Source organism: Rattus norvegicus, chromosome 12, assembly GCF_036323735.1.
Source record: "Rattus norvegicus strain BN/NHsdMcwi chromosome 12, GRCr8, whole genome shotgun sequence".
NCBI lineage: Eukaryota > Metazoa > Chordata > Mammalia > Rodentia > Muridae > Rattus > Rattus norvegicus.
In genome coordinates this window covers 21,910,948-21,938,462 of record NC_086030.1, presented here as the reverse complement: position 1 = coordinate 21,938,462, position 27,515 = coordinate 21,910,948, and the positions used below count along the sequence as shown (strand labels likewise).

Below are 27,515 nucleotides of genomic sequence, written 5' to 3'. Positions count from 1 at the left end.
ACGCAAGGGGCAGCGAAGCTTCTTAGCAGAAAGAGAAAGCGAACTGATTGCTTTCTGGAGGCTGCCAGTCAGGAAAGCTAGAGGAAGACCCTTAGAAGAGAACCTTCTGTATCGTTCAGAGAAACATTCAACATTGCCAGTTAGGTCTTAAGTGGGAAGTGCAAACAAATTTGGGGAAGCTCTCAGCTATTAATTAAGGCCTGACCAAAGGAGATGACTGTTACAGAAGTTATCGTTTATGTCCTAGACTGTCACTAGAGATAGCAACCCAGGCCTCCCACAGGTCTGATTTACAGCAGGCTGTGTTTATTGGAGATGAGGGGTTGGCTTCTTGAGCAGGGGGCTACACTCTGTGGGGTCAGGGTTCTGCTTTTTTATATAGTCCGGCTGCTGTCCAGCTAAGGATTAGGTCTCGTTCTCTTTGCCCATGCTCATGCTTGCCTTGTGATCCAGACACTGCGGCAGGAGAAAAAGGGAAAACAGAGAAAATGAGGGGTAAGATGGAATGGCTTCATAAGCTTCAGGGAGCTGGTCCTAGGATGATGCCATACAGCAAGTCCCTGTTATCCACAGACAGGAGCCTACAGAAGTAGCTGTCTCTCCAGAGTCAATCCAAGCCTCACCGCTTCTCCATACCTAAAAGGAGTGCAGTACACACTGTGTGGACACAGCAAACCAGTTATTCGCATACCAGGAAGGATGCGCTTAAATGAACTGTTTTTTAAATTTCCACTGTGGATGACTATAAGTAACTGAAATAATAAAAGACAAGGCTTCAGACGAGGGGAACAGCTAGATATTATTCTTCAATTCCCCCCCCCCCCCAAATAAGGAAATGTTCCGCCCATGTGCCTTTCTTTTTTTTTTTTTTTTACATTTTATTTTTTTTATTAACTTGAGTATTTCTTATATACATTTCGAGTGTTATTCCCTTTCCCGGTTTCCGGGCAAACATCCCCCTCCCCCCTCCCCTTCCTTATGGGTGTTCCCCTCCCAACCCTCCCCCCATTGCCGCCCTCCCCCCACCAATCTAGTTCACTAGGGGTTCAGTCTTAGCAGGACCCAGGGCTTCCCCTTCCACTGGTGCTCTTACTAGGATATTCATTGCTACCTATGAGGTCAGAGTCCAGGGTCAGTCCATGTATAGTCTTTAGGTAGTGGCTTAGTCCCTGGAAGCTCTGGTTGCTTGGCATTGTTGTACATATGGGGTCTCGAGCCCCTTCAAGCTCTTCCAGTTCTTTCTCTGATTCCTTCAACGGGGGTCCTATTCTCAGTTCAGTGGTTTGCTGCTGGCATTCGCCTCTGTATTTGCTGTATTCTGGCTGTGTCTCTCAGGAGTGATCTACATCCGGCTCCTGTCGGTCTGCACTTCTTTGCTTCATCCATCTTGTCTAATTGGGTGGCTGTATATGTATGGGCCACATGTGGGGCAGGCTCTGAATGGGTGTTCCTTCAGTCTCTGTTTTAATCTTTGCCTCTCTCTTCCCTGCCAAGGGTATTCTTGTTCCCCTTTTAAAGAAGGAGTGAAGCATTCACATTTTGATCATCCGTCTTGAGTTTCATTTGCTCTAGGCATCTAGGGTAATTCAAGCATTTGGGCTAATAGCCACTTATCAATGAGTGCATACCATGTATGTCTTTCTGTGATTGGGTTAGCTCACTCAGGATGATATTTTCCAGTTCCAACCATTTGCCTACGAATTTCATAAAGTCGTTGTTTTTGATAGCTGAGTAATATTCCATTGTGTAGATGTACCACATTTTCTGTATCCATTCCTCTGTTGAAGGGCATCTGGGTTCTTTCCAGCTTCTGGCTATTATAAATAAGGCTGCTAGGAACATAGTGGAGCACGTGTCTTTTTTATATGTTGGGGCATCTTTTGGGTATATGCCCAAGAGAGGTATAGCTGGGTCCTCAGGTAGTTCAATGTCCAATTTTCTGAGGAACCTCCAGACTGATTTCCAGAATGGTTGTACCAGTATGCAATCCCACCAACAATGGAGGAGTGTTCCTCTTTCTCCACATCCTCGCCAGCATCTGTTGTCCCCTGAGTTTTTGATCTTAGCCATTCTCACTGGTGTGAGGTGAAATCTCAGGGTTGTTTTGATTTGCATTTCCCTTATGACTAAAGATGTTGAACATTTCTTTAGGTGTTTCTCAGCCATTCGGCATTCCTCAGCTGTGAATTCTTTGTTTAGCTCTGAACCCCATTTTTTAAAAGGGTTATTTGTTTCCCTGCGGTCTAACTTCTTGAGTTCTTTGTATATTTTGGATATAAGGCCTCTATCTGTTGTAGGATTGGTAAAGATCTTTTCCCAATCTGTTGGTTGCCGTTTTGTCCTAACCACAGTGTCCTTTGCCTTACAGAAGCTTTGCAGTTTTATGAGATCCCATTTGTCGATTCTTGATCTTAGAGCGTAAGCCATTGGTGTTTTGTTTAGGAAATTTTTTCCAGTGCCCATGTGTTCCAGATGCTTCCCTAGTTTTTCTTCTATTAGTTTGAGTGTGTCTGGTTTGATGTGGAGGTCCTTGATCCACTTGGACTTAAGCTTTGTACAGGGTGATAAGCATGGATCGATCTGCATTCTTCTACATGTTGCCCTCCAGTTGAACCAGCACCATTTGCTGAAAATGCTATCTTTTTTCCATTGGATGGTTTTGGCTCCTTTGTCAAAAATCAAGTGACTATAGGTGTGTGGGTTCATTTCGAGAACTCACTCTTAAAAGTTGTCTTCTGACTCCCACAAGAATGTTATAGCGTTCTCTCTCCTCTCTCTCTCTCTCTCTCTCTTTCTCTCTCTCTCTCTCACACACACATACACACACACACACACAAACCCCACAAATATAATATAATAAATATAATAAATATAATAAATATAATAAATATAATAAATATAATAAATATAATAAATATAATAAATATAATAAATATAATATAATATAATATAATATGAGTTCTCTTTCCCATTAGCATTATCCGATGTGGAGATTGTGGCCCAGTCAGTTATCTTCATTTTTGCCGGCTATGAGACCACTAGCAGTGCTCTTTCCTTTGTTTTGTATTTGCTGGCCATTCACCCTGATATACAGAAGAAACTGCAGGATGAAATTGATGCAGCTCTCCCCAATAAGGTAAGGGGATGCGATCTAGGGAGGGAGGAAGGGAAGAGAAGGAACACTGGCACAAATGGCTACTTAACCCATGCAGTGAGAAATTTTCAACAAAATTATAAGCCTTTATTTAAGAAGGTTTCTGAAAAGGGAAATTAGTGGGAATCAGACATTGGATGATGCTTTTCATGAAAATAACAATAGAAAAATGTTGGAATAGATTGTCATGAAAAACTACCTAGAAACATCTACAAAATCACAGTGATATGGAAGTGGGAGCATATCATGTGTCTAGACATTCTGTTGATGTCACACATTATACTGTTTGCTGCCTGAGTGTGACTGGCCTTGGCTGGGCCAGGGTAGGCAGATTGATTTAGTGCTGCCCTACACATCTCTCTCAACTCATAGGTGACCCCCCAAGTCATACACTTAACCCTATACTATGGGCTATCAAAAAACTTCATATAGTAATAGTCACAAGTTTCCCACATTGTTCTTTATAATTCTGCTCAAACTGTGGGGGTATGAGTTTACCTCATTTATGGGGTTGTCTATCTGGCTTATCATTCTCTTTAGAGCCCATAGGCAAGTCCTGAATGAACAACCAGCAGGCTGAAACAGCAACAGAGAATGGGATTGAGTAGTGGATCCTATTCTTATTTTGACTTTTACCAGGGATGAAATTAAGCACCGTGGTGGTAGAAATGTCTTTTGTGACCTTTTATACAGAAGAGACCAGTATCTCCTCAGACCATCTAAAATCTTCTCCTATCAATGTTTCCAAACTTTATATATAACCAAAAGAATAGCCATATAGGATTTTTCAAATAAATACATTAGGGATTTGTTCTCTTTCTACGTTGTATATAATATTTTCAAGTACACATGTTTGGCCTCCGTGGAATTGTAACCATGTGTGTTAAATTTTTGTTTACTGTAATTATCATGATATGTTAGTTGTGGTTACTCAAATTAAAAGAAAATGTAGTGTATAGTATGGGCTGATGTTTTCGGGTTCTGGGTTTGGGACTGTCATAAAGTCTTTTAGTTTTTCATAATTATCTTACATTTATTAAAGATTCATTGATCAGGTTGAAGGTTGTTTATTACTAAAATACTTTTTAAATGCTAAGATCCTTCATCAATGTGACTTTTCTTGGGTAGTGCAATAACTTAGTTCACCACAGATGAAAGTTAGTTTACTTAATTTATGAAAATCTCTGTGTCTCTTTGCAGGCACATGCCACCTATGATACCCTGCTACAAATGGAGTATCTAGATATGGTGGTGAATGAAACCCTCAGATTATATCCAATTGCTGGAAGGCTTGAGAGGGTCTGTAAGACAGATGTTGAAATCAATGGGGTGTTCATTCCCAAAGGGACTGTGGTGATGATACCAACCTTTGCTCTTCACAAAGACCCGCATTACTGGCCAGAGCCTGAGGAATTCCGCCCTGAAAGGTACAAGGATGTGGGAAAGAGAAACTATCCAGATCTAGTCTAGTCCACTCATGATGTGTTGTATCCCAGTGTTGTAGACACTTAAGTAACAATAACAGTCTGTCTGTGTGTCTGGTTATCATTTATCTACCTATTCAAAATTTAAGACAAAAGTATATATATATGATCCCCAGATGGCAGGCTCTAAAATGGCCATTCCTTCAGTCTCTGCTCCAAACTTTGCTCTATCTTTTAAGAAGGAGGGAAGCATCTGCACTTTGGTCATCCTTCTTGAGCTTCATGTGATCTGTAGATTGTATCTTGGGTAATTTGAGTTTTTGAGCTAATATCCACTCATCAGTGAGTGCATACCATGTGTGTTTTTTGTGATTGGTTACCTCACTCAGGATGATATATTCTAGTTCCATCCATTTGCCTATGAAGTCACTGTTTTTGATAGCTGAGTAGTATTCCATTGGGTAGATGTACCACATTTTCTGTATCCATTCCTCTGTTGAAGGGCATCTGGGTTCTTTCCAGCTTTTGGCTATTGTAAATAAGGCTGCTATGAACACAGTGGAGCATGTGTCTTTGTTATATGTTGGAACATCTTTTGGGTGTATACCCTTGGAGTGGTATAGCTGGATCCTCAGTTAACACTATGTCCAATTTTCTGGGGAATCACTAGATTTATTTCCAGAGTGGTTGTAGCAGCTTACAATCCCACCAACAATGGAGGAGTGTTTCTCTTTCTCCACATCCTCACCAGCATCTGCTGTCACCTGAGTTTTTGATCTTACACATTCTGACTAGTGTGAGGTGGAATCTCAGGGTTGTTTTGATTGACATTTCCATTAAGATTAAGACTTTAGAACATTTCTTTAGGTACTTCTCAGCCATTCAGTATTCCTCAGCTGAGAATTCTGTTTGGCTCTGTACCCCAGTTTTAATAGGCTCTCTGGAGTCAAACTTCTTGAGTTCTTTGTATATATTGGATATTAGTCCTTGGATGTTGGATTGGTAAAGACCCTTTCTCAATCTGTTGGTTGCTGTTTTGTTCTAATGACAGTGTCCTTTGCCTTACAGAAGCTTTGCAATTTTATGGGGTCCCATTTGTTGATTCTTGATCTTATAGAAGAACACCATTGGCTTTTTTTTTGGTTGGGAGATTTTTAATAACTGCTTCTATTTCTTTAGGAGTTATGGGACTGTTTAGATAATTTATCTGATCACGATTTAACTTTGGTATCTGGTATCTGTCTAGGAAATTGACATTTCATCAAAATTTTTCCAGTTTTGTTTAGTATAGGCTTTTGTAGTAGCATCTGTCTGACGAACTTTCAATTTCCTCAGATTCTGTTGTTATGTCTCCCTTTTCATTTTTGATTTTGTTAATTTACATACTGTCTTTGTGCCCTGTAGTTAGTTTGCCTAAGGGTTTATCTATCTTGTTGATTTTCTCAAAGGACTAGCTTCTGTTTTTGTTGTTTGTTTGTATAGGTCTTTTTGTTCTTACTTGGTTGATTTCCACCTTGAGTTTGATTATTTCCTGCAGTCTACTCCAACTGGGTGTATTTGTTTCTTTTTGTTCTAGAGCTTTTAGGTACGTTGTCAAGCTGCAAATGTATGCTCTCTCCAATTTCTTTTTGGAGATACTCATAGCTATAAGTTTTCCTCTTGGCACTGTTTTCATTGTATCTCATAAGTTTGGGTATATTGTGCCTTCATTTTCATTAAATTTTATAAGGTCTTTATTTCTTTTTTTAATTTTTTTTTTATTAACTTGAGTATTTCTTATATACATTTCAAGTGTTATTCCCTTTCCCGGTATCTGGGCAAACATCCCCCTCCCCCCTCCCCTTCCTTATGGGTGTTCCCCTCCCAACCCTCCCCCCATTGCCGCCCTCCCCCCACCAGTCTAGTTCACTGGGGGTTCAGTCTTAGCAGGACCCAGGGCTTCCCCTTCCACTGGTGCTCTTACTAGGATATGCATTGCTACCTATGAGGTCAGAGTCCAGGGTCAGTCCATGTATAGTCTTTGGGTAGGGGCTTAGTCCCTGGAAGCTCTGGTTGCTTGGCATTGTTGTACATATGGAGTCTCGAGCCACTTCAAGCTCTTCCAGTTCTTTCTCTGATTCCTTCAACGGGGGTCCTATTCTCAGTTCAGTGGTTTGCTGCTGGCATTCGCCTCTGTATTTGCTGTATTCTTGCTGTGTCACTTAGGAGTGATCTACATCCGGCTCCTGTCGGTCTGCACTTCTTTGCTTCATCCATCTTGTCTAATTGGGTGGCTGTATATGTATGGGCCACATGTGGGGCAGATTCTGAATGGGTGTTCCTTCAGTCTCTGTTTTAATCTTTGCCTCTCTCTTCCCTGCCAAGGGTATTCTTGTTCCCCTTTTAAAGAAGGAGTGAAGCATTCACATTTTGATCATCCGTCTTGAGTTTCATTTGCTCTAGGCATCTAGGGTAATTCAAGCATTTGGGCTAATAGCCACTTATCAATGAGTGCATACCATGTATGTCTTTCTGTGATTGGGTTAGCTCACTCAGGATGATGTTTTCAGTTCTGACCATTTGCCTACGAATTTCATAAAGTCGTTGTTTTTGATAGCTGAGTAATATTCCATTGTGTAGATGTACCACATTTTCTGTATCCATTCCTCTGTTGAAGGGCATCTGGGTTCTTTCCAGCTTCTGGCTATTATAAATAAGGCTGCAATGAACATAGTGGAGCACGTGTCTTTTTTATATGTTGGGGCATCTTTTGGGTATATGCCCAAGAGTGGTATAGCTGGATCCTCAGGCAGTTCAATGTCCAATTTTCTGAGGATTCTACAGACTGATTTCCAGAATGGTTGTACCAGTTTGCAATCCCACCAACAATGGAGGAGTGTTCCTCTTCCTCCACATCCTCGCCAGCATCTGTTGTCCCCTGAGTTTTTGATCTTAGCCATTCTCACTGGTGTGAGGTGAAATCTCAGGGTTGTTTTGATTTGCATTTCCCTTATGACTAAAGATGTTGAACATTTCTTTAGGTGTTTCTCAGTCATTTGGCATTCCTCAGCTGTGAATTCTTTGTTTAGCTCTGAACCCCATTTTTTAAAAGGGTTATTTGTTTCCCTGCGGTCTAACTTCTTGAGTTCTTTGTATATTTTGGATATAAGGCCTCTATCTGTTGTAGGATTGGTAAAGATCTTTTCCCAATCTGTTGGTTGCCGTTTTGTCCTAACCACCGTGTCCTTTGCCTTACAGAAGCTTTGCAGTTTTATGAGATCCCATTTGTCGGTTCTTGATCTTAGAGCGTAAGCCATTGGTGTTTTGTTTAGGAAATTTTTTCCAGTGCCCATGTGTTCCAGATGCTTCCCTAGTTTTTCTTCTATTAGTTTGAGTGTGTCTGGTTTGATGTGGAGGTCCTTGATCCACTTGGACTTAAGCTTTGTACAGGGTGATAAGCATGGATCGATCTGCATTCTTCTACATGTTGCCCTCCAATTGAACCAGCACCATTTGCTGAAAATGCTATCTTTTTTCCATTGGATGGTTTTGGCTCCTTTGTCAAAAATCAAGTGAGCATAGGTGTGTGGGTTCATTTCTGGGTCTTCAATTCTATTCCATTGGTCTATCTGTCTGTCTCTGTACCAATACCATGCAGTTTTTATCACTATTGCTCTGTAATACTGCTTGAGTTCAGGGATAGTGATTCCCCCTGAAGTCCTTTTATTGTTGAGGATAGCTTTAGCTATCCTGGGTTTTTTGTTATTCCAGATGAATTTGCAAATTGTTCTGTCTACCTCTTTGAAGAATTGGATTGGTATTTTGATGGGGATTGCATTGAATCTGTAGATTGCTTTTGGTAAAATGGCCATTTTTACTATATTAATCCTGCCAATCCATGAGCATGGGAGATCTTTCCATCTTCTGAGGTCTTCTTCAATTTCCTTCTTCAGTGTCTTGTAGTTCTTATTGTACAGATCTTTTACTTGCTTGGTTAAAGTCACACCGAGGTACTTTATATTATTTGGGTCTATTATGAAGGGTGTCGTTTCCCTAATTTCTTTCTCGGCTTGTTTCTCTTTTGTATAGAGGAAGGCTACTGATTTATTTGAGTTAATTTTATACCCAGCCACTTTGCTGAAGTTGTTTATCAGCTTTAGTAGTTCTCTGGTGGAACTTTTGGGATCACTTAGATACACTATCATATCATCTGCAAACAGTGATATTTTGACTTCTTCTTTTCCGATCTGTATCCCCTTGACCTCCTTTTGTTGTCTGATTGCTCTGGCTAGAACTTCAAGAACTATATTGAATAAGTAGGGAGAGAGTGGGCAGCCTTGTCTAGTCCCTGATTTTAGTGGGGTTGCTTCGAGTTTCTCTCCATTTAGTTTAATGTTAGCAACTGGTTTGCTGTATATGGCTTTTACTATGTTTAGGTATGGGCCTTGAATTCCTATTCTTTCCAGGACTTTTATTATGAAGGGGTGTTGAATTTTGTCAAATGCTTTCTCAGCATCTAATGAAATGATCATGTGGTTCTGTTCTTTCAGTTTGTTTATATAATGGATCACGTTGATGGTTTTCCGTATATTAAACCATCCCTGCATGCCTGGGATGAAGCCTACTTGATCATGGTGGATGATTGTTTTGATGTGCTCTTGAATTCGGTTTGCCAGAATTTTATTGAGTATTTTTGCGTCGATATTCATAAGGGAAATTGGTCTGAAGTTCTCTTTCTTTGTTGTGTCTTTGTGTGGTTTAGGTATAAGAGTAATTGTGGCTTCGTAGAAGGTATTCGGTAGTGATCCATCTGTTTCAATTTTGTGGAATAGTTTGGATAATATTGGTATGAGGTCTTCTATGAAGGTTTGGTAGAATTCTGCACTAAACCCATCTGGACCTGGGCTCTTTTTGGTTGGGAGACCTTTAATGACTGCTTCTATTTCCTTAGGAGTTATGGGGTTGTTTAACTGGTTTATCTGTTCCTGATTTAACTTCGGTACCTGGTATCTGTCTAGGAAATTATCCATTTCCTGAAGATTTTCAAGTTTTGTTGAATATAGGTTTTTATAGTAAGATCTTATGATTTTTTGAATTTCCTCTGAATCTGTTGTTATGTCTCCCTTTTCATTTCTGATTTTGTTATTTTGGACGCACTCTCTGTGTCCTCTCGTTAGTCTGGCTAAGGGTTTATCTATCTTGTTGATTTTCTCAAAGAACCAACTTTTGGTTCTGTTGATTCTTTCTATGGTCCTTTTTGTTTCTACGTGGTTGATTTCCGCTCTGAGTTTGATTATTTCCTGCCTTCTACTCCTCCTGGGTGTATGTGCTTCTTTTTGTTCTAGAGCTTTTAGGTGTGCTGTCAAGCTGCTGACATATGCTCTTTCCTGTTTCTTTCTGCAGGCACTCAGCGCTATGAGTTTTCCTCTTAGCACAGCTTTCATCGTGTCCCATAAGTTTGGGTATGTTGTACCTTCATTTTCATTAAATTCTAAAAAGTTTTTAATTTCTTTCTTTATTTCTTCCTTGACCAGGTTATCATTGAGTAGAGCATTGTTCAATTTCCAAGTGTATGTGGGCATTCTTCCTTGATTGTTATTGAAGACCAGTTTTAGGCCGTGGTGGTCCGATAGCACGCATGGGATTATTTCTATCTTTCTGTACCTGTTGAGGCCCGTTTTTTGACCAATTATATGGTCAATTTTGGAGAAAGTACCACGAGGAGCTGAGAAGAAGGTATATCCTTTTGCTTTAGGATAGAATGTTCTATAAATATCCGTTAAGTCCATTTGGCTCATGACTTCTCTTAGTCTGTCTACATCTCTGTTCAATTTCTGTTTCAATGATCTGTCCATTGATGAGAGTGGGGTGTTGAAATCTCCCACTATTATTGTGTGAGGTGCAATGTGTGTTTTGAGCTTTAGTAAGGTTTCTTTTATGTATGTAGGTGCCCTTGTATTTGGGGCATAGATATTTAGGATTGAGAGTTCATCTTGGTGGATTTTTCCTTTGATGAATATGAAGTGTCCTTCCTTATCTTTTTTGATGACTTTTAATTGAAAATTGATTTTATTTGATATTAGAATGGCTACTCCAGCTTGCTTCTTCTGACCATTTGCTTGGAAAATTGTTTTCCAGCCTTTCACTCTGAGGTAATGTCTGTCTTTGTCTCTGAGGTGTGTTTCCTGTAGGCAGCAGAATGCAGGGTCCTCGTTGCGTATCCAGTTTGTTAATCTATGTCTTTTTATTGGGGAGTTGAGGCCATTGATGTGAGAGATATTAAGGAATAGTGATTATTGCTTCCCGTTATATTCATATTTGGATGTGAGGTTATGTTTGTGTGCCATTCTCTTTGTTTTGTTGCCAAGACGATTAGTTTCTTGCTTCTTCTAGGTTATAGCTTGTCTCCTTATGTTGGGCTTTACCATTTATTATCCTTTGTAGTGCTGGATTTGTAGAAAGATATTGTGTAAATTTGGTTTTGTCATGGAATATCTTGGTTTCTCCATCTATGTTAATTGAGAGTTTTGCAGGATACAGTAACCTGGGCTGGCATTTGTGTTCTCTTAGGGTCTGTATGACATCAGTCCAGGATCTTCTGGCCTTCATAGTTTCTGGCGAGAAGTCTGGTGTGATTCTGATAGGTCTGCCTTTATTTGTTACTTGACCTTTTTCCCTTACTGCTTTTAATATTCTTTCTTTATTTTGTGCGTTTGGTGTTTTGACAATTATGTGACGGGAGGTGTTTCTTTTCTGGTCCAATCTATTTGGAGTTCTGTAGGCTTCTTGTATGCCTATGGGTATCTCTTTTTTTTAGATTAGGGAAGTTTCCTTCTATGATTTTGTTGAAGATATTTACTGGTCCTTTGAGCTGGGAGTCTTCACTCTCTTCTATACCTATTATCCTTAGGTTTGATCTTCTCATTGAGTCCTGGATTTCCTGTATGTTTTGGACCAGTAGCTTTTCCTGCTTTACATTATCTTTGACAGTTGAGTCAATGATTTCTATGGAATCTTCTGCTCCTGAGATTCTCTCTTCCATCTCTTGTATTCTGTTGGTGAAGCTTGTATCTACAGCTCCTTGTCTCTTCTTTTGGTTTTCTATATCCAGGGTTGTTTCCATGTGTTCTTTCTTGATTGCTTCTATTTCCATTTTTAATTCCGTCAACTGTTTGATTGTGTTTTCCTGGAATTCTTTCAGGGATTTTTGTGACTCCTCTCTATGGGCTTCTACTTGTTTATTTATGATTTCCTGATATTCTTTCAGGGATTTTTGTGTTTCCTCTCTATGGGCTTCTACTTGTTTATTTATGTTTCCTGGAATTCTTTCAGGCATTTTTGCGATTCCTCTTTGTAGGCTTCTACTTGTTTATTAATGTTTTCCTGTGTTTCTCTAAGGGAGTTCTTCTCATCTTTCTTGAAGTCCTCCAGCATCATGATCAAATATGATTTTGAAACTAGATCTTGCTTTTGTGGTGTGTTTGGACATTCCATGTTTGTTTTGGTGGGAGAATTGGGCTCCAATGATGCCATGTAGTCTTGGTTTCTGTTGCTTGGGTTCCTGCGCTTGCCTCTCGCCATCAGATTATCTCTAGTGTTACTTTGTTCTGCTATTTCTGACAGTGGCTAGACTGTCCCTATAAGCCTGTGTGTCAGGAGTGCTGTAGACCTGTTTTACTGTTTTCTTTCAGCCAGTTATGGGGACAGAGTGTTCTGCTTTCGTGCGTGTAGTTTTTCCTCTGTACAGGTCTTCAGCTGTTCCTGTGGGCCTGTGTCTTGAGTTCACCAGGCAGGTCACTTGCAGCAGAAAAGTTGGTCTTACCTGTGGTCCCGAGGCTCAAGTTCGCTCGTGTGGTGCTGCCCACGGGCTCTCTGCAGCGGCAGCAACCAGGAAGACCTGTGCCGCCCCTTCTGGGACCAGGGTTCCAGATGGCCTTTGGTGTTTTCCTCTGGCGTCCGAGATGTGTGTGCAGAGAGCAGTCTCTTCTGGTTTCCCAGGCTTGTCTGCCTCTCTGAAGGTTTAGCTTTCCCTCCCACGGGATTTGGGTGCAGAGAACTGTTTATCTGGTCTCTTTCCTTCAGTTTCCTGTGGTGTCTCAGGCAGGGGTCCTGCCGTTCCTGGGCCCTCCCCCACGGGAACCCAGAGGCCTTATACAGTTTCCTCTTGGGCCAGGGATGTGGGCAGGGGTGGGCAGTGTTGGTGGTCTCTTCCGCTCTGCAGTCTCAGGAGTGCCCACCTGACTAGGCGGTGAGGTCTCTTTCCCACGGGGTCTGGGAGCAGAGAGTTGCTGCAGGCCGGCATCCGCGGGTGTGGGACTTTCGGTAAACACAGGACGTGCCTGGTCCTAGAGGAATTCTGCCTCTGTGTGTCCCGATTTCACCAGGCAGCTTTCTTGCAACAGACAAGTTGGTCTTACCTGTGGTCCCAAGGCTCAAGTTTGCTCGCCGGGTGCTGCCCACGGGCTCTCTGCGGTGGCAGCAACCAGGAAGACCTATGCCGCCCCTTCCGGGAGCTTCAGTGCACCAGGGTTCCAGATGGCCTTTGGTGTTTTCCTCTGGCGTTCGAGATGTATGTACAGAGAGCAGTCTCTTCTGGTTTCCCAGGCTTGTTTGCCTCTCTGAAGGTTTAGCTCTCCCTCCCACGGGATTTGGGTGCAGAGAACTGTTTATCTGGTCTGTTTCCTTCAGGTTCCTGTGGTGTCTCAGGCAAGGGTCCTGCCGCTCCTGGGCCCTCCGCCACGGGAACCCAGAGGCCTTATACAGTTTCCTCTTGGGCCAGGGATGTGGGCAGGGGTGGGCAGTGTTGGTGGTCTCTTCCGCTCTGCAGCCTCAGGAGTGCCCACCTGACCAGGCGGTGAGGTCTCTTTCCCACGGGGTCTGGGAGCAGAGAGCTGCTGCCGACCTTTTTCTCTTACTGCTTTTAATATTCTTTCTTTCTTTTGTGCATTTGGTGTTTTGACTATTATGTGACAGGAGGAATTTCTTTTCTGGTGCAATCTATTTGGAGTTCTGTAGGCTTCTTGTATGTTTATGTGCATCTCTCTTTTTAGGTTAGGGATATTTTCTTCTATAATTTTGTTGAAGATATTTACTGGCCCTTTAAGTTGGGAATCTTTGTTCTCTTCCTTAGGTTTAATATTCTCACTGTGTCTTGGATTTCCTTAATGTTTTGGGTCAGGACCTTTTTACATTTTACATTTTCTGTGATGGTTACGTCAATATTTTCTATGGTATCTTCTGCCCTTGAGATTCTCTCTTCTATCTCTTGTATTCTGTTTGTGTTGCTTGCGTCTATGACCCCTGATCTCTTTCCTGGGTTTTCTATCTCCAGGGTTGTCTCCCTTTGTGCTTTCTTTATTGTTTTTAAATCCTGCATGGTTTTGTTTAATTCCTTCACCTGTTTGGTTCTAATTCTTTAAAGGATTTTTTGTGTTTCCACCTTAAGGACTTCTACTTGTTTACCTATGTTGTCCTCTATTTCTTTAATGGAGGTTTTTTAATGTCCTTCTTAAAGTCCTTTATAATTATCATGACATGTGATTTTTAAATCCAAATATTGCTTTTCCATTGTGTTTGGATATTTAGTATTTGCTTTGCTGGAAGAACTGGGCTCTAATGATTCCAAGTAGTCTTGATTTCTGTTGCTTAGTTTCCTGTGCTTGCCTCTTGACATCAGTTTGTCTCTGGTGTTAGCTTGTCTTGCTATTTCTGACAGAGACTTGATCCTCCTGTAAGCCTGTGTGTCAGCACTCCTGGAGACTGACTTTCTCTCAGTGGGATCTGGGTAGAGAGAGCTGTGTCACAGGGTCTGTTCCAGGTTCATTCAAAACCTGAAATGGTTCTGTTCCAGATTGCTCCTAGGTTTGTGTCCTGAGGGCTTCAGGTGGGTTGCTCAGAGCAGAAAAGTTAGTCTTACCTCTGTTATCAGGTGTGTCAACCATCCTGGCTACTGGCTTCCAGCTCTGGGAGCAGGCAGAAACTCCACTAAGTGTCCTGCCTCTAATTACTCCTAGGTTCTTATGACCAGAAGGCACAGAGTACATTAGACAGGGTTTTCTTGGGCGGAGGGGGTCAGGAATGCAAGCAGAAGTAGTTGTCTCCTCTGAGCTCTTAGGATTGTCTGCAGTTCTTAGAGTCCAACTTTCTCTTTCTCAGGATTTGGGTACAGACAGCTGTGGGAGCCATTCAGCTTCAGGTGCCGTATTAGACTTTTCATTCCTAGACTTTCCTTGCTCTTCCTTTAGCTGCTCCTATTACCTTTGAAGAACATTTACATTTTCTTTTTGACTAGACTGCCTCTTGGGTCCTCCAGTGTCAGTAATGGTGTTACCTAAGGGCCTGGTTTGAACAGCTTGATTGAGGACAGAGGAGACCATGAGTCCTTCCATTAATCCCTCTGTTGCTGTCCTGGACAGCTATCTTTCCCTATATGACTTTTCCAAAGCCATGTCTCTTGCTGTCTAGAAGTCTGAGGCATCCTTCTTTGGAGATAGTTCAAGAGGACTCTTCTGGAAAACTGGAGCCAAGATCAGGCTTCAGTCACAGTTTTACAGTCTAGTTGTTTTCTTGGCAAGCGAAATAAAGAATGGTGTTTTTAGGGCAGAGGCTGGGAAGCCTAAAGGCCCAGGATCTAAACAGTCATTGCTTCTAACTATGCATCTCTATTTCTGGTAGCTTATGTTGTTAGTCACAATGTGTAATTTGGACACACACACACACACACACACGCACACACACATATGCTGAAGAAGTTCTTCTGTCTTTTTTGTTTTCAGAGCTGGGGACCAAACCCAGGGCCTTGCGCTTGCTAGGCAAGCGCTCTACCACTGAGCTAAATCCCCAACCCGTTCCTCTGTCTTCTAGTTCTAGACCAGGTGGCTTCTGTGTTCCCTCCAGTTTCAGCAATTCTACCTCCTATATTTTTGTGACACCATATGATTGACTGTACTTCTGTTACTTTCACTTAATAATGAAACAACATAACAAGAGTTTATTGTGCATGAGAGACTACTCCAAACACTTATAAATCATTATTTTGATAAATTTCTACAACAGAGAATGTTTGAGAAAGTAACAAATCAGTACCTAGAGCACTTCTAATGGAATTCTATGTGACCAGCAACCATTCACCTATGCATGGTGTTTATTCACATACAACCCTCATTATGTTTTTGAAACTATAATACCCTAATATACATCACAATAAAACACTTAAAATACATAGTCATATTACAATTGCCACTTTCCTATAAAGTAGTATTTTTTCTCTTAAGTATTATTTACATGTATCTAGTTTGAATAAAAATTTTCTGCCCATTCAGATTTTTATACCCAAGAGAGAGATAAATTAATGACTATATTGTATTAGAGTAGCATTGTATATCTTTGTAAATTACCAAGGGAAGAGTAAGAAAAAAAGGGAGAGAAGGAAGGAAGAAAGGAAAAGGATGAGGAAAAAAGAAAGAAGGAAGAGAGGTAATGAAGAGAAGGGTGGAGGAAGGGAAGATTGGAAGTTGGAAGGAACAAAATGAGAGATGTAAAGAAGTCGAGAGAAAGGAAAGGTAAGCACCATGGGAAAGAAATAAGAAGAAGAAAATAGAAAACAGAATAACAGAGAAAAGAGAATAACAGAGAGAAGAGAAAGGAAAACAATTTTAGTATTGGAACCAAATCCTCCGACTTTGTCCTCTGACTTCAGTGAGTCAGAGTTCAGCCAATCCCATACTTTTCTTCAATTGGTCTCATTTCTTATGTTTCACAGAACAAACATATCACACTACGTGCAATGACTGTGTTTTAAAGATAAACGTTTTTTTGAACAGTAGGCACCTCACCTAAACATGACTAAAAATCTCTGTCATGGGAAGTAAGTGGAAGACTTATATAATTCCCATGGCATATCACCCATTCTGTGTCCCAGGGAACACCATGAATGAAAGGATAGAAAAACTGTGGGACCTAAAGAATTAGGGAGGTGTGCTAATATTGTCTTCTAGCTAGAACATGGCCATCACCATCATGGACACACAAAATTTGTGATCACCAGGGAACAACTCATACAAAATGGACATGAAAATAGGGAGGGAAGTTGTGAAGAAGAGAATGTTGGTGAGGGCATATGAGAAATCAATATGGGAGGAGGAAATGGCGACATTGCATTGTATAGAAGCAAGAAACTGTATTTATATCAGGATTTTCAAAACCAGTCCATGCAATTGTCCTGTCTACTACTGCTTATAGTTATCTAAGAGATATCAAACAAGTGGCTGTTGTGGGTTTTATGCTTCATTAATGCTTCATTAATGTGCCTTCATCTACTCCTGTGGCACAAGGTTCAGCAAGAAGAATCAGGATAACATCAATCCTTATATGTACCTGCCCTTTGGGAATGGACCCAGGAACTGTATTGGCATGAGGTTTGCTCTCATGAACATGAAAGTTGCTCTTGTCAGAGTCCTGCAGAACTTCTCCTTCCAACCTTGTAAGGAAACTCAGGTGAGTGGAAATTTTCAGTAAATTATGTTTTTATGCGAGTTTTGCTTTTTAAACTGGGGCATTGATTTGCAGAAAAGCATTTTGAGTTAAGGAATTTTTTTGCAACACCTATTGGAGAGTTTAAGTAGTTCCATTTTAGAGTCGTATGTTTTGCTTTAAAAAGGCTTAAGTATAAAAATTCTCTAAACTTGTACCCAGGGGACCCTCCACCCTCTCAGACCAGAAAAGGAGGACAGATGGGAGGAGGAATTCTGTGAGGTGGTGACTGGAAGGGGTGGGCTGCTATTGGGATGTAAAATGAATAAATAAATAAATAAATAAATAAATGAATGAATGAATGAATGAATGGAAAACTTGTCTAAATTAAGGGACTTTAGAGGACAGGTCAGTCAGTAATGTTTTTGCCTTGAAAGCACATGGGCTTGAGTTTAATCACCATAACCCATGCAAACCAAAGCAAGCAAGCGGCAAGCAAGCAAGTAAGCGAGCAAGCAAGCAAGCAAGCAAGCAAGCAAGCAAGCAAGCGAGCAAGCAAGCAAGCGAGCAAGCGAGCAAGCAAGCAAGCAAGCGAGCAAGCAAGCAAGCGAGCAAGCAAGCAAGCAAGTGAGCAAGCAAGCAAGCGAGCAAGTGAGCAAGCAAGCAAGCAAGCGAGCAAGCAAGCAAGCGAGCAAGCAAGCAAGCAAGCGAGCAAGTGAGCAAGCAAGCAACAAACCAAACAACCAACCAACCCATCTACCACAATAAACACAACTACCAACCAACCAATCCACTTAATATCTACCAGTTGTTGGTGTGCACTTGTAATCCCAACTCCCAGCACTGCAAAGGCAGAGATTAGATTTCTGGGGCTCACTAAGCAGTCAGCCTAGTATAGTATCTAAATTCCAGGCCAGTGAGAATCCCTGTCCACCAAAAAGTAGATAGCACCTAAGGAAGGACCCTGGCAGTAAACGTAGTTTTTATGCACTTGTAAGTGTGCACTTTTGGCGTTTATGAGTCTCTTCTTTGCATTTGTAGTCGTTGTCATTTCATCCATTGCTTCTTGTGCTTGCTTAATTGCCACAGATCCCTTTAAAATTGAGCAAACAAGGACTTCTTCAACCAGAAAAGCCACTGCTTCTAAAAGTTGTGTCCAGAGATGAGACTGTGAATGGAGCTTGATGTAGAATGGCCTATAGTGGTGTTGTATCACATGGACCAGAAACCAGTTCATATTGTGAATGAATCCAGAGATGAAGATTGCAGTAATTTTGTTCACTCCTGGGGATTTTGGGTGTTCTTTGAGCTTTCTCAGCCTCTGTGCAAGTTGTTTTCTGTGGAACATATGGATCTAATGACATAAATCCAAGATAAATATATTCAACTCGTGGTTCTTGTGGGATGGCCTATGTTACCTTCATTGTTACCACCAAATACTCTGATTTCTGATGAGAAAATAAATAAACATCAATTACTAGTTCTATCACCATTATTACTGAAAATGTGCATTTTATACTCATGCTAGTGACCAAATTTTTACCAAACTTTTTATTTGCAGCACACTACAATGAAGTACTAAGCCGAGAAGTCAATAAACATCGTGGTAGTGAGTTTTCCTAGAGCATTGTGAAAGAACAGCTATTTATTTAAGATATGGCACTAATGAGAGATCAGAGGAATAATTCTACCCAAGCTTAGTGAGCCATTGCCTTTCAAGGCGTACTTACAGTTCATGGGTGAGGAGTTGCTTACATATGTATGGGTGATCAAACCCGAAGTCCCTGAAATTGTTACTGCTTATGTAACCTGGGAATTGGGAGCTGAGGACTCTTTTTTTTTTTTTTATTTACTTGAGTATTTCTTATATACATTTCGGGTGTTATTCCCTTTCCCGGTTTCCGGGCAAACATCCCCCTCCCCCCTCCCCTTCCTTATGGGTGTTCCCCTCCCAACCCTCCCCCCATTGCCGCCCTCCCCCCATAGACTAGTTCACTGGGGGTTCAGTCTTAGCAGGACCCAGGGCTTCCCCTTCCACTGGTGGAGCTGAGGACTCTTGTATTTTTCAGGAACTTCATAAGACTTGTGAACTTTGTTTTCATCCTAAATCTGGTTAAGGTTCATTTACTTCTGATTTTTTTTTTACATTTCTCTCTTACATTACATCCTGACCAGTCCCCTCTCTACATTCTTCCCTGTTACTCCACCTTACTTGCTTTATCCAGTCCTCTTATTCTTCCCTTTAGAAAAGAACAGACCTCCTAGGAATATCAACCAAGTACAGCACAACAAGTTACAAAAGCCTAGGCACACACCCTTATATCAAGGCTAATTGAGGCAGCCCAGAAGGAGGAAAAGAACAGCCAAAAGAGTCAGAGATTCTCCAACTCCCACTGTTAGCAGTCCCACAAAAACACCCCACAAGAATAACCATAACATTTATGCAGAGGACCTAGTGCAGTCTTATGCAGACGCTCTGAATGTCAGCTTACTCCTTATAAGCGCCTACTAGCCCTGCTTAGTTGATTCTAAATCTTAATGTGTTCCCCCCTAAATGATATTCTCACTTTTACGAAGAAAGCTGTACAACAGGATGGGTTAATAAACTCAACTAGAACCTGTTATTTTTGTTGTTCAGTTAATTTATTTATGTATTTATTACAACATATTTATTATACATAATAATGGCTTTCATTATGTCACCTTATGTACATGTTTAACATATTTTGATTGTATTTACCTCCATTACCCTCCTTTGCCATTGTCCCACTAATCTCTTTTCTTAACCAGCCCCTATGTCTTTGTGTGTATGTGAGCTTAATTAATGTTGTTTATAGGTAGTGTAGGTAATGGGTCATTTACAGCAACATGGGATACCTATCAGTGGGCTACACCACTGAAGAAAACATCTTTCCGTGAACTATTGCTAGCTCCATGTAGATTATAAGGGGGTGGGGCCTCACATCTTTATCAGCCTTTCCTTCCTTCCCTGACTTGTTTTTCTCACACATATGCTCCCGAGAGTCCTCTCAAGAGTCCATCTTGAGTCCTCACCAGAGTCCTCATCTCAGGCTGTAATGGTTTGAATGAAGACTGTCTCCCATGGTCATGGGCTTTTGAACATGTGGTTACCAGTTGGTGGTGTTGTTTGAGGAGGTGTAGTTGTTATTGCTTTGCTTGAGGAAGTATGTCCCTACAGGTGAACTTTGAGAGAATAAGCTTCACATCATTCTCAGTTCCCTCACTGTGCTTCATGTTTGCTCCTACAGCTTGCTTCTCTTCTTCCCTGACACATGCACTCTAATCCACCAAATACCAGAAACCCAAATAAACTCTTCTAAAAGTTTACTTGGCTTGTTTATCACAGGAACAGAAAACTGACTAGTAGGCCCTTGTTTTAAAGACCCCAACTTGTTTTCATGTGCTTGTGAAATATTTTTTGGTACAGACTTTTTTTTTTGCAGCTACAAGGCAAATAACAGAAAACTATTAATACAACTGGTTTGTAGGAATGTAAGAGCTTATAAATACCATTTTGGCAATTTAGCCTCAGACGATTCAGGAAAAATAGCTCCTGGAACAAACTTTTCATTTGGTTTGCTATTATTTATGGAAGAAACAGACATAAGTGCTTGTTGCCTTAAACAGCTGTTTCCTAACTCACATATAACTCCACTGGTTCTGTTCATGTACTATAGCAGAACAGTATCACACAGCAATTGAGAACATGCGTTCTGCTACTAGAGCTCCTGAAAAAAAAAAGAAAAAGGAAAATGGTGGGAGGAATGTCTTACATTTTATTTATTTACTTTATGTGCACTTTGCACGTGAGTTAGTGCTTCTGTCTGTCTGTCTGTCTCTGTCTGTCTCTTTATCTTCCCACTCTTTATGGGTATGTGTGCTTACATGGGTACACTTGTATTGCAGTGGATATGCAGAAGTCAGAGGACAACTTGTGGCAGCCAGTTCTCAATTTCTACCACTTGGTTCCTGGGGATCAAACTCAATTCCTCCGGCTTGGTGGCAAGCTTCTTTACCCATTGAGCTATCTCATTAATCTTAGGGGAGATTAATTGCTTCACTGATTTTCTTAGTAAGCCCATGATGAAATATAATTTTGACATACATTTTAATTTCCCTGGTGTGCACACAATGTCCTAATATGTGCACAGCACTTTCTCTGCTGTCTGTTTTCTATGGAATCTATGCTAACAAATGTGTTTAGATCATGTTCCCTCTTTGTAAACTTTTTGTTTTCTAGACTGTTCAAAAAGACAGCTAAACAGGGAAATTAATTACGGCTTCCATGTAAAGAAGTTCCCAGCATATTCATGAGACAGCTCACAGTTGTGTGTAACTTCAGTTCTTTGTGAGCAAAGTAAAAAGTAGAAGAATTCTGCACATTGGACTTTTGCTGAATCAGATCACGTCTTTTACCCTTGATGCCCAGTGTGTTGATCGGTCAACTATTTTTTCATTCAAAGTGTATTGTATTAATATATATGTGAGTTGAAAATGTTATAAATAGGTATATGAATACATGTTTCTTGCCTTCTAAAACTGTAAATGGAGCTAGATATAGAGATAATCCAAGTTCTCAGCACAGAGATTTATTTGCCCCAGAGGGACAAAGGTCATGTAATAAGACAAAAATACAGGAGATGGAGGATGAAGGAGAAGGGGAAGGAAACAAGGGAAAGAGGTCAGGACTATTTATCCCAGATGGACAAAGTACTCCATTGGGATAGAGAGGAGACAGATGTGGCACATAGGAAAATGGCAGTTATAAAGGTACAAGGGGAAACCTTATGTTAAGATGAGGTGTTTAATTGATGAATAAACATTCCAAAGCCCTCCTCATGGTTTTCCTCTTACAGAGTCCCTCCGCCATCCTCCTTCCCCTGATCCTCTGAGAGGGCGAGGCTCCCTGAATATTTCCTCACTTTGGCACATCAAGTCTCCACATTGTTAGGCACATTCTCTTCATTGAGGCAGCTCTGTTGAGGAATGGATACCACAGTCAGGCTACATCTTTAGGGGAGAACCTCTGCTCTCCAGAACTGCTGGGAGAACTTTGGGTAGTAAGCCACTACCCAAAGACTATACATGAATGGATCCTGGGCTCCAACTTCATATATAGCAGTGAATAGCCTTGTTGGGGCACCAGTGGAAGGGGAAGCCCTTGGTCCTGCCACATGTAGACTGAGTTACATATCTGCTACATATGTACCTCGGCCTTGGTCTAATCCATGTATGCTCTTGGTTGGTGGCTCAGTCTCTGAGAGCTCCCAAGGGTCCAGGTTAGTTGACATTGTTGGTCTTCCTGTGGGGTTCCTATTCTCTCCAGGGCCTTCAATGCTTCCCCCAACTCTTTTAAGGGTCTCTGACCTCTATCCAGAGCCTCTTAGAGAACAGTTATGCTAGGTTTCTATCTGAAATCATAATGGAATATCATCAATAGTGTCAGAGGTTGGTGTTTGCCCATGGAATGGGTCTGAAGTTGAGATAGCTATTGGTTGGCCATTCTTTCAATCTCTACTCCATGTTTGTCCCTGCATTTTTTTTTTTAGAGTTTATATTTCTTGTTCATTTTTTCCTTCCATTTTTATTAAATTGGGTATTTCTTATTTACATTTCAAATGTTATTCCCTTTCCCGGTTTCCTGTCCATCAACCCCTAACCTCCCCTCTCCCCTTCTATATGTGTGTTTCCCTCCCCACCTCCCCTTAACTCCCCCTTTACCAACAATCCCCTATACTGGGTGTCCAACCTTGGCAGGACCAAGGGCTTCCCCTTCCACTGGTGCCCCAACAAGGTTATTCACTGCTACATATGAAGTTGGAGCCCAGGGTCAGTCCATGTATAGTCTTTGGGTAGTGGATTAGTCCCCGGCAGCTCTGGTTGGTTGGCATTGTTGTTCTTACTGGGTCGCAAGCCCCTTCAGCTCCTTTAGACATTCCTCTAATTCCTCCAACGAGGGTCCTGTTCTCAGTTCAGTGGTTTGCTGCTGGCATTCGCCTCTGAATTTGACATGTTCTGGTTGCATCTCTCAGGAGAGATCTACATCCGGTTTTTGTCACCCTGCACTTTTTAGCTTCATCCATCTTATCTAGTTTGGTGGATATTTTATATATATATATATATATATATATATATATATATATATATATATATATATATCAAATGTGGGGCAGATTCTGAATGGCCATTCCTTCAGTCTCTGCTCCAAACTTTGGCTTCCTATATCCTCCTATGGATATTTTTGTTCCCCTTTTAAAGAAGGAGTGAAGCATCCTCATTTTGGTCATCCTTCTTGAGTTTCATGTGGTCTGTGTATCTTGGGTAATTCAAGCATTTGGGCTAATATCCACTTATCAATGAGGGCATACCATGTGTGTTTTTCTGTGATTGGGTTACCTCACTCAGGATGATATTTTCTAGTTCCATCCATTTGCTTATGATTTTCATGAAGTCATCGTTTTTGATAGCTGAGTAATATTCCATTGTGTAGATGTACCACATTTTCTGTATCCATTCCTCTTTTGAAGGGCATGTGGGTTCTTTCTAGCTTCTGGCTATTACAAATAAGGTTGCTATGAACATAGTAAAGCAAGTGTCTTTGTTGTATTTTGGAGCATCTTTTGTGTATATACCCTTGGAATGGTATAGCTGGGTGCTCAGGTATTGCAATGTCCAATTTTCTGAGGAACCTCCAGTCTGATTTCCAGAATGGTTGTACCAGTTTGCAATCCCACCAACAATGGAAGAGTGTTCCTCTTTCTCTACATCCTTGCCAGCATCTTCTGTCCTGTGAGTTTTTGATCTTAGCCATTCTGATTTGTGTGAGGTGGAATCTCAGGGTTGTTTTGATTTGCATTTCCCTGATGACTAAGGATGTTGAACATTTCTTTAGGTGCTTCTCAGCCATTCAATATTCCCCAGCTGCGAATTCTTTGTTTGAGGATTATTGGCATTAGCTCTTCTTCGAAAATCTGATAGAATTCTGCACTAAACCCATCTGGTCCTGGGCTTTTTTGCTTAGGAGGCTTTTGGTGACTGCTTCTATTCCATTAGGGGTTATCAAACTGTTTAGATATTTTACATGATCTTGATTTAACTTTGGTAGCTGATATCTGTTTAGAAAGCCATCTGTTTTGTTTAAATTTCCAGTTTTGTGTAGTACAGGCTTTAGACATAAGATCTAATGATTTTTGGAATTTCTTCAGCTTCTGTTGTTCTTTCTCCCCTTTCATTTCTGATTTTGTTAATTTGGATACTGTCTCTGTCTCTTTTAGTTAGTTTGGATAATGGTTTGTCTATCTTGTTGATTTTATCTAAGAACCTGCTCTTGGTTTTGTTGATTCTTTGTATTGTTCTCTTTGTTTCAGCTGTTTGTTAAGTTGCTAATAAGAGATCTCTCCAATTACTGTACAAAGGCACATAGTGTCATAACTTTCTTCTTAGCACTGGCTTCACTGTGTTCCATATGTTTGGGTATGTTGTGCCTTTATTTTCATGGAATTCTGCAAAGTCATTAATTCATTCATTTTTTTCTCTCCTTCCTAAATTCTTCCCCCTTCTTCCCTCCCTCTCTTTCCTTTCTCTTTTCCTTTCCTTTCTTTCTTTCCTTCTCTCTTTCTTTCTTTGTTCCTTTCTTTCTATCTTCCCTGACAAAGTGATCATTGAGCAGAGATGCTCAGTTTCCATCAGTATGGTGGCCTTTTCTTCTTTCTGTTTTTATTGAAGTCCAGCCTTAATCTGTGGTGATCTGACAGAATGCAAGGGGTTATTTCAACCTTCTTGTATCTGTTGAGAATTGCTTTGTGACCAATTATATGGTCAGTTTTGGAGAATGTTCTGTGAGATGCTGAGAAAAAGGTATATTCTTTTGTTTTTGGATGAAAGATTTTGTAGGTCTCTGTTAAGTCCATGAGGCTCATAACATCTGTTAGTTTCATTGTTTCTCTGTTAAGTTTCTGTTTCAATAATCAGTCCATTGGTGAGAGTGGGGTGTTGAAGTCCTCCTCTATTATTGTATGGAGTTCAGTGTGTGATTTGGTGTAGTGAAGATTCTTTTACAAATGTGGGGGCCCTTGCATTTGAAGTATAGATGTTTAGAATTGAGAGTTCATTCTGGTGGATTTTTCCTTTGATGAGTATGAGGTGTACTTTTCCATCTCTTTTGATTACTTTTGGTTAAAAGTCTACTTTATTAGCTATTAGAATGGGTTTGTTTCTTGGGTCCATTTGATTGGAAAATATTTTTTTCAGCCCTGAGATAGTTTTTTTTAATCTTTGTTGCTATGGTTTTCTGTGTGCCTCTCTCTCTCTCTCTCTCTCTCTCTCTCTCTCTCTCTCTCGCTCTCGCTCTCTCGCTCTCTCGCTCTCTCGCTCTCTCTCGCTCTCTCTCGCTCTCTCTCTCTCTCTCTCTCTCTCTCTCTCGCAGTAAAATGATAGATCCTGTTTACATATCCAGTTTTTTAGCCTGTGTCTTTTATTGGTGAACTGAATCAATTGATATTGAGAGGTATTAATGACCAATGATTGTTAGTTCCTGATTTTTGGTTTTTGTTCTTCTTTTTTTTTTTTGATTGGAGGTGATATTGTGTGTGTGCCTTTCTTCTTTTGATTTTTGCTGTGAGATGATTAATTTCATGTGCTTTCTTGGGTGTAGTTACTCTCTTTATGTTGGAGTTTTCCTTCTAGTATCCTGTGTATGGCTGGATTAGTAAAAAGATACTGGTCATAAGTGCAGACAATCCTGAGAGCAGGGGAGACCACCATTTCTGCTCACATTCCTGGTCCAAGAGGAACCCACTTAGAGCTCTCTGGACACAGGAACCTAGGAGAAGTCGGGGACAGGATCCTTCTGATCTCTGCCTGCACCCAGACCTGGAATCCAGTCTTCAGGAGCTCTTACAAACCTGACAGTAAAGTTAAGACAACCACTTCTACTCTGAGGGACGTGCATGGGTCCCTCAAGACACAGGAACCCAGGAGCAGTCTGGGACAGGATCCTTCTGTTTTCCACCTGCACATAGAGCTGACCCTGTGACACAGCTCTCTGTACCCAGATCCCAATGGGAGAAAGCTGGTCTCCAGGAGGGCCAACACACAGGTTTAGAAGTAGGCCAAGTCAGTGTCAGAGACAGCAAGACCAGCTAACACCAGAGAAAACGAGATAGCTAGAGGCAAGCACAGGAACCTAACCAACAGAAACCAAGACTATTTTGCATCATAAGAGCCCAAAAAGAATTTCTGGGGAAATCATCATCCCTGACTTCAAGCTCTATCACAGAGCAATAGTGATAAAATCTTTATGGTATCGGTAAAGAGACTGGCAGGTAGACTAGTGGAATAGAATTGAAGACCCAGAAATGAACCCACACACCTATGGTCACTTGATCTTTGACAAAGGAGCTAAAACTATCCAGTGGAAAAAGAAGATAGCCTTTTCAACAAATGGTGCTGGTTCAACTGGAGGTCAGCATGTAGAAGAATGCAGATCAATCCATTCTTATTGCCTGTATAAATCTTAATCCAAGTGGATCAAGTACCTTCACATAAAACCAGATACATTCAAAGTAATAGAAGAAAAAGTGGGGAAGATCCTTGATCACATGGGCACTGAGGAAAATTTCCCAAAGCACCAGTGGCTTATACTTAAAATCAAGAATTGACAAATGGGACCTGATAAAACTGCAAAGCTTCTGTATGTCAAAGGACACTGTCATTAGAACAAAACGGCAACCAACAGACTGGGAAAAGGTCTTCACCAATCCTACATCTGACAGAGGGCTAATATACAATATATACAAAGAACTCAAGAAGTTAGACTCCATTGAATCAAATAACCCTATTAAAAATGAGGTGCAGGCCTGTGCCTGAGCTGATCCACTCCCACAGTACTCTGTACCCAAATCCCAAGGGTGAGAAAGCTGGACTCTCAGAAGTATGGACAATCCTGAGAGCTCAGGGGAGACTGCCATTTCTGCACACATTCCTGGCCCAAGAGGAACCTGCTAGTGCCCCCTGGATATGGGAATCTAGGAGCAATCAGGGGCAGGACCCTTCTGATTTCTGCCTGTGCTAAGAGTTGAAAGCCAGTCACCTGAAGCACTGACACACCTGAGAGCAGAGGTAAGACCAACTCTTCTGCTCCAAGAGACCTGCCTGGAGGCTTCAGGATACACAAACTCAGAAGCAGCTCTCTGTTCCCAGAATCAGGGGAAGGAAAAATATTCTATAGGAGTGCTGACACACAGGCTTACAGAAGGGTCAAGCTACTGTCAGAGGCATCAAGACAAGCTAACACCAGAGACAACCCATTGCAGGAACCTAAAAAACAGAAACTAAGACTACTTGGCATCATCAGAGCCCAGTTCTCCCACCAAAGCAAATACTGGATATCCCAACACACTGGAAAAGCAAGATTTGGATTTAAAATCACATCTCATGATGATGATAGAGGACTTTAAAAAGGACAT

The 27,515-nt window shown here is 41.1% G+C and overlaps 2 protein-coding genes across 2 annotated transcripts in view; one reads left to right on the top strand and one right to left on the bottom strand.

Annotated features, from left to right (window-relative positions):
• Window positions 1–18,508, top strand: part of Cyp3a9 (cytochrome P450, family 3, subfamily a, polypeptide 9) — a 40,206-nt gene extending 21,698 nt beyond the window's left edge. The window contains exons 10-13 of the mRNA NM_147206.2: window positions 2,976–3,136; window positions 4,355–4,581; window positions 16,890–17,052; window positions 18,118–18,508. Of these exons, the coding sequence (NP_671739.2) occupies window positions 2,976–3,136; window positions 4,355–4,581; window positions 16,890–17,052; window positions 18,118–18,213 (647 nt within the window). The 3' untranslated portion in view covers window positions 18,214–18,508. The remainder of the gene's footprint in view (window positions 1–2,975; window positions 3,137–4,354; window positions 4,582–16,889; window positions 17,053–18,117) is intronic.
• The window catches only part of Vamp7 (vesicle-associated membrane protein 7), a 116,351-nt gene that overhangs the window by 20,094 nt on the left and 68,742 nt on the right, over window positions 1–27,515 (bottom strand). The window lies entirely within an intron of this gene.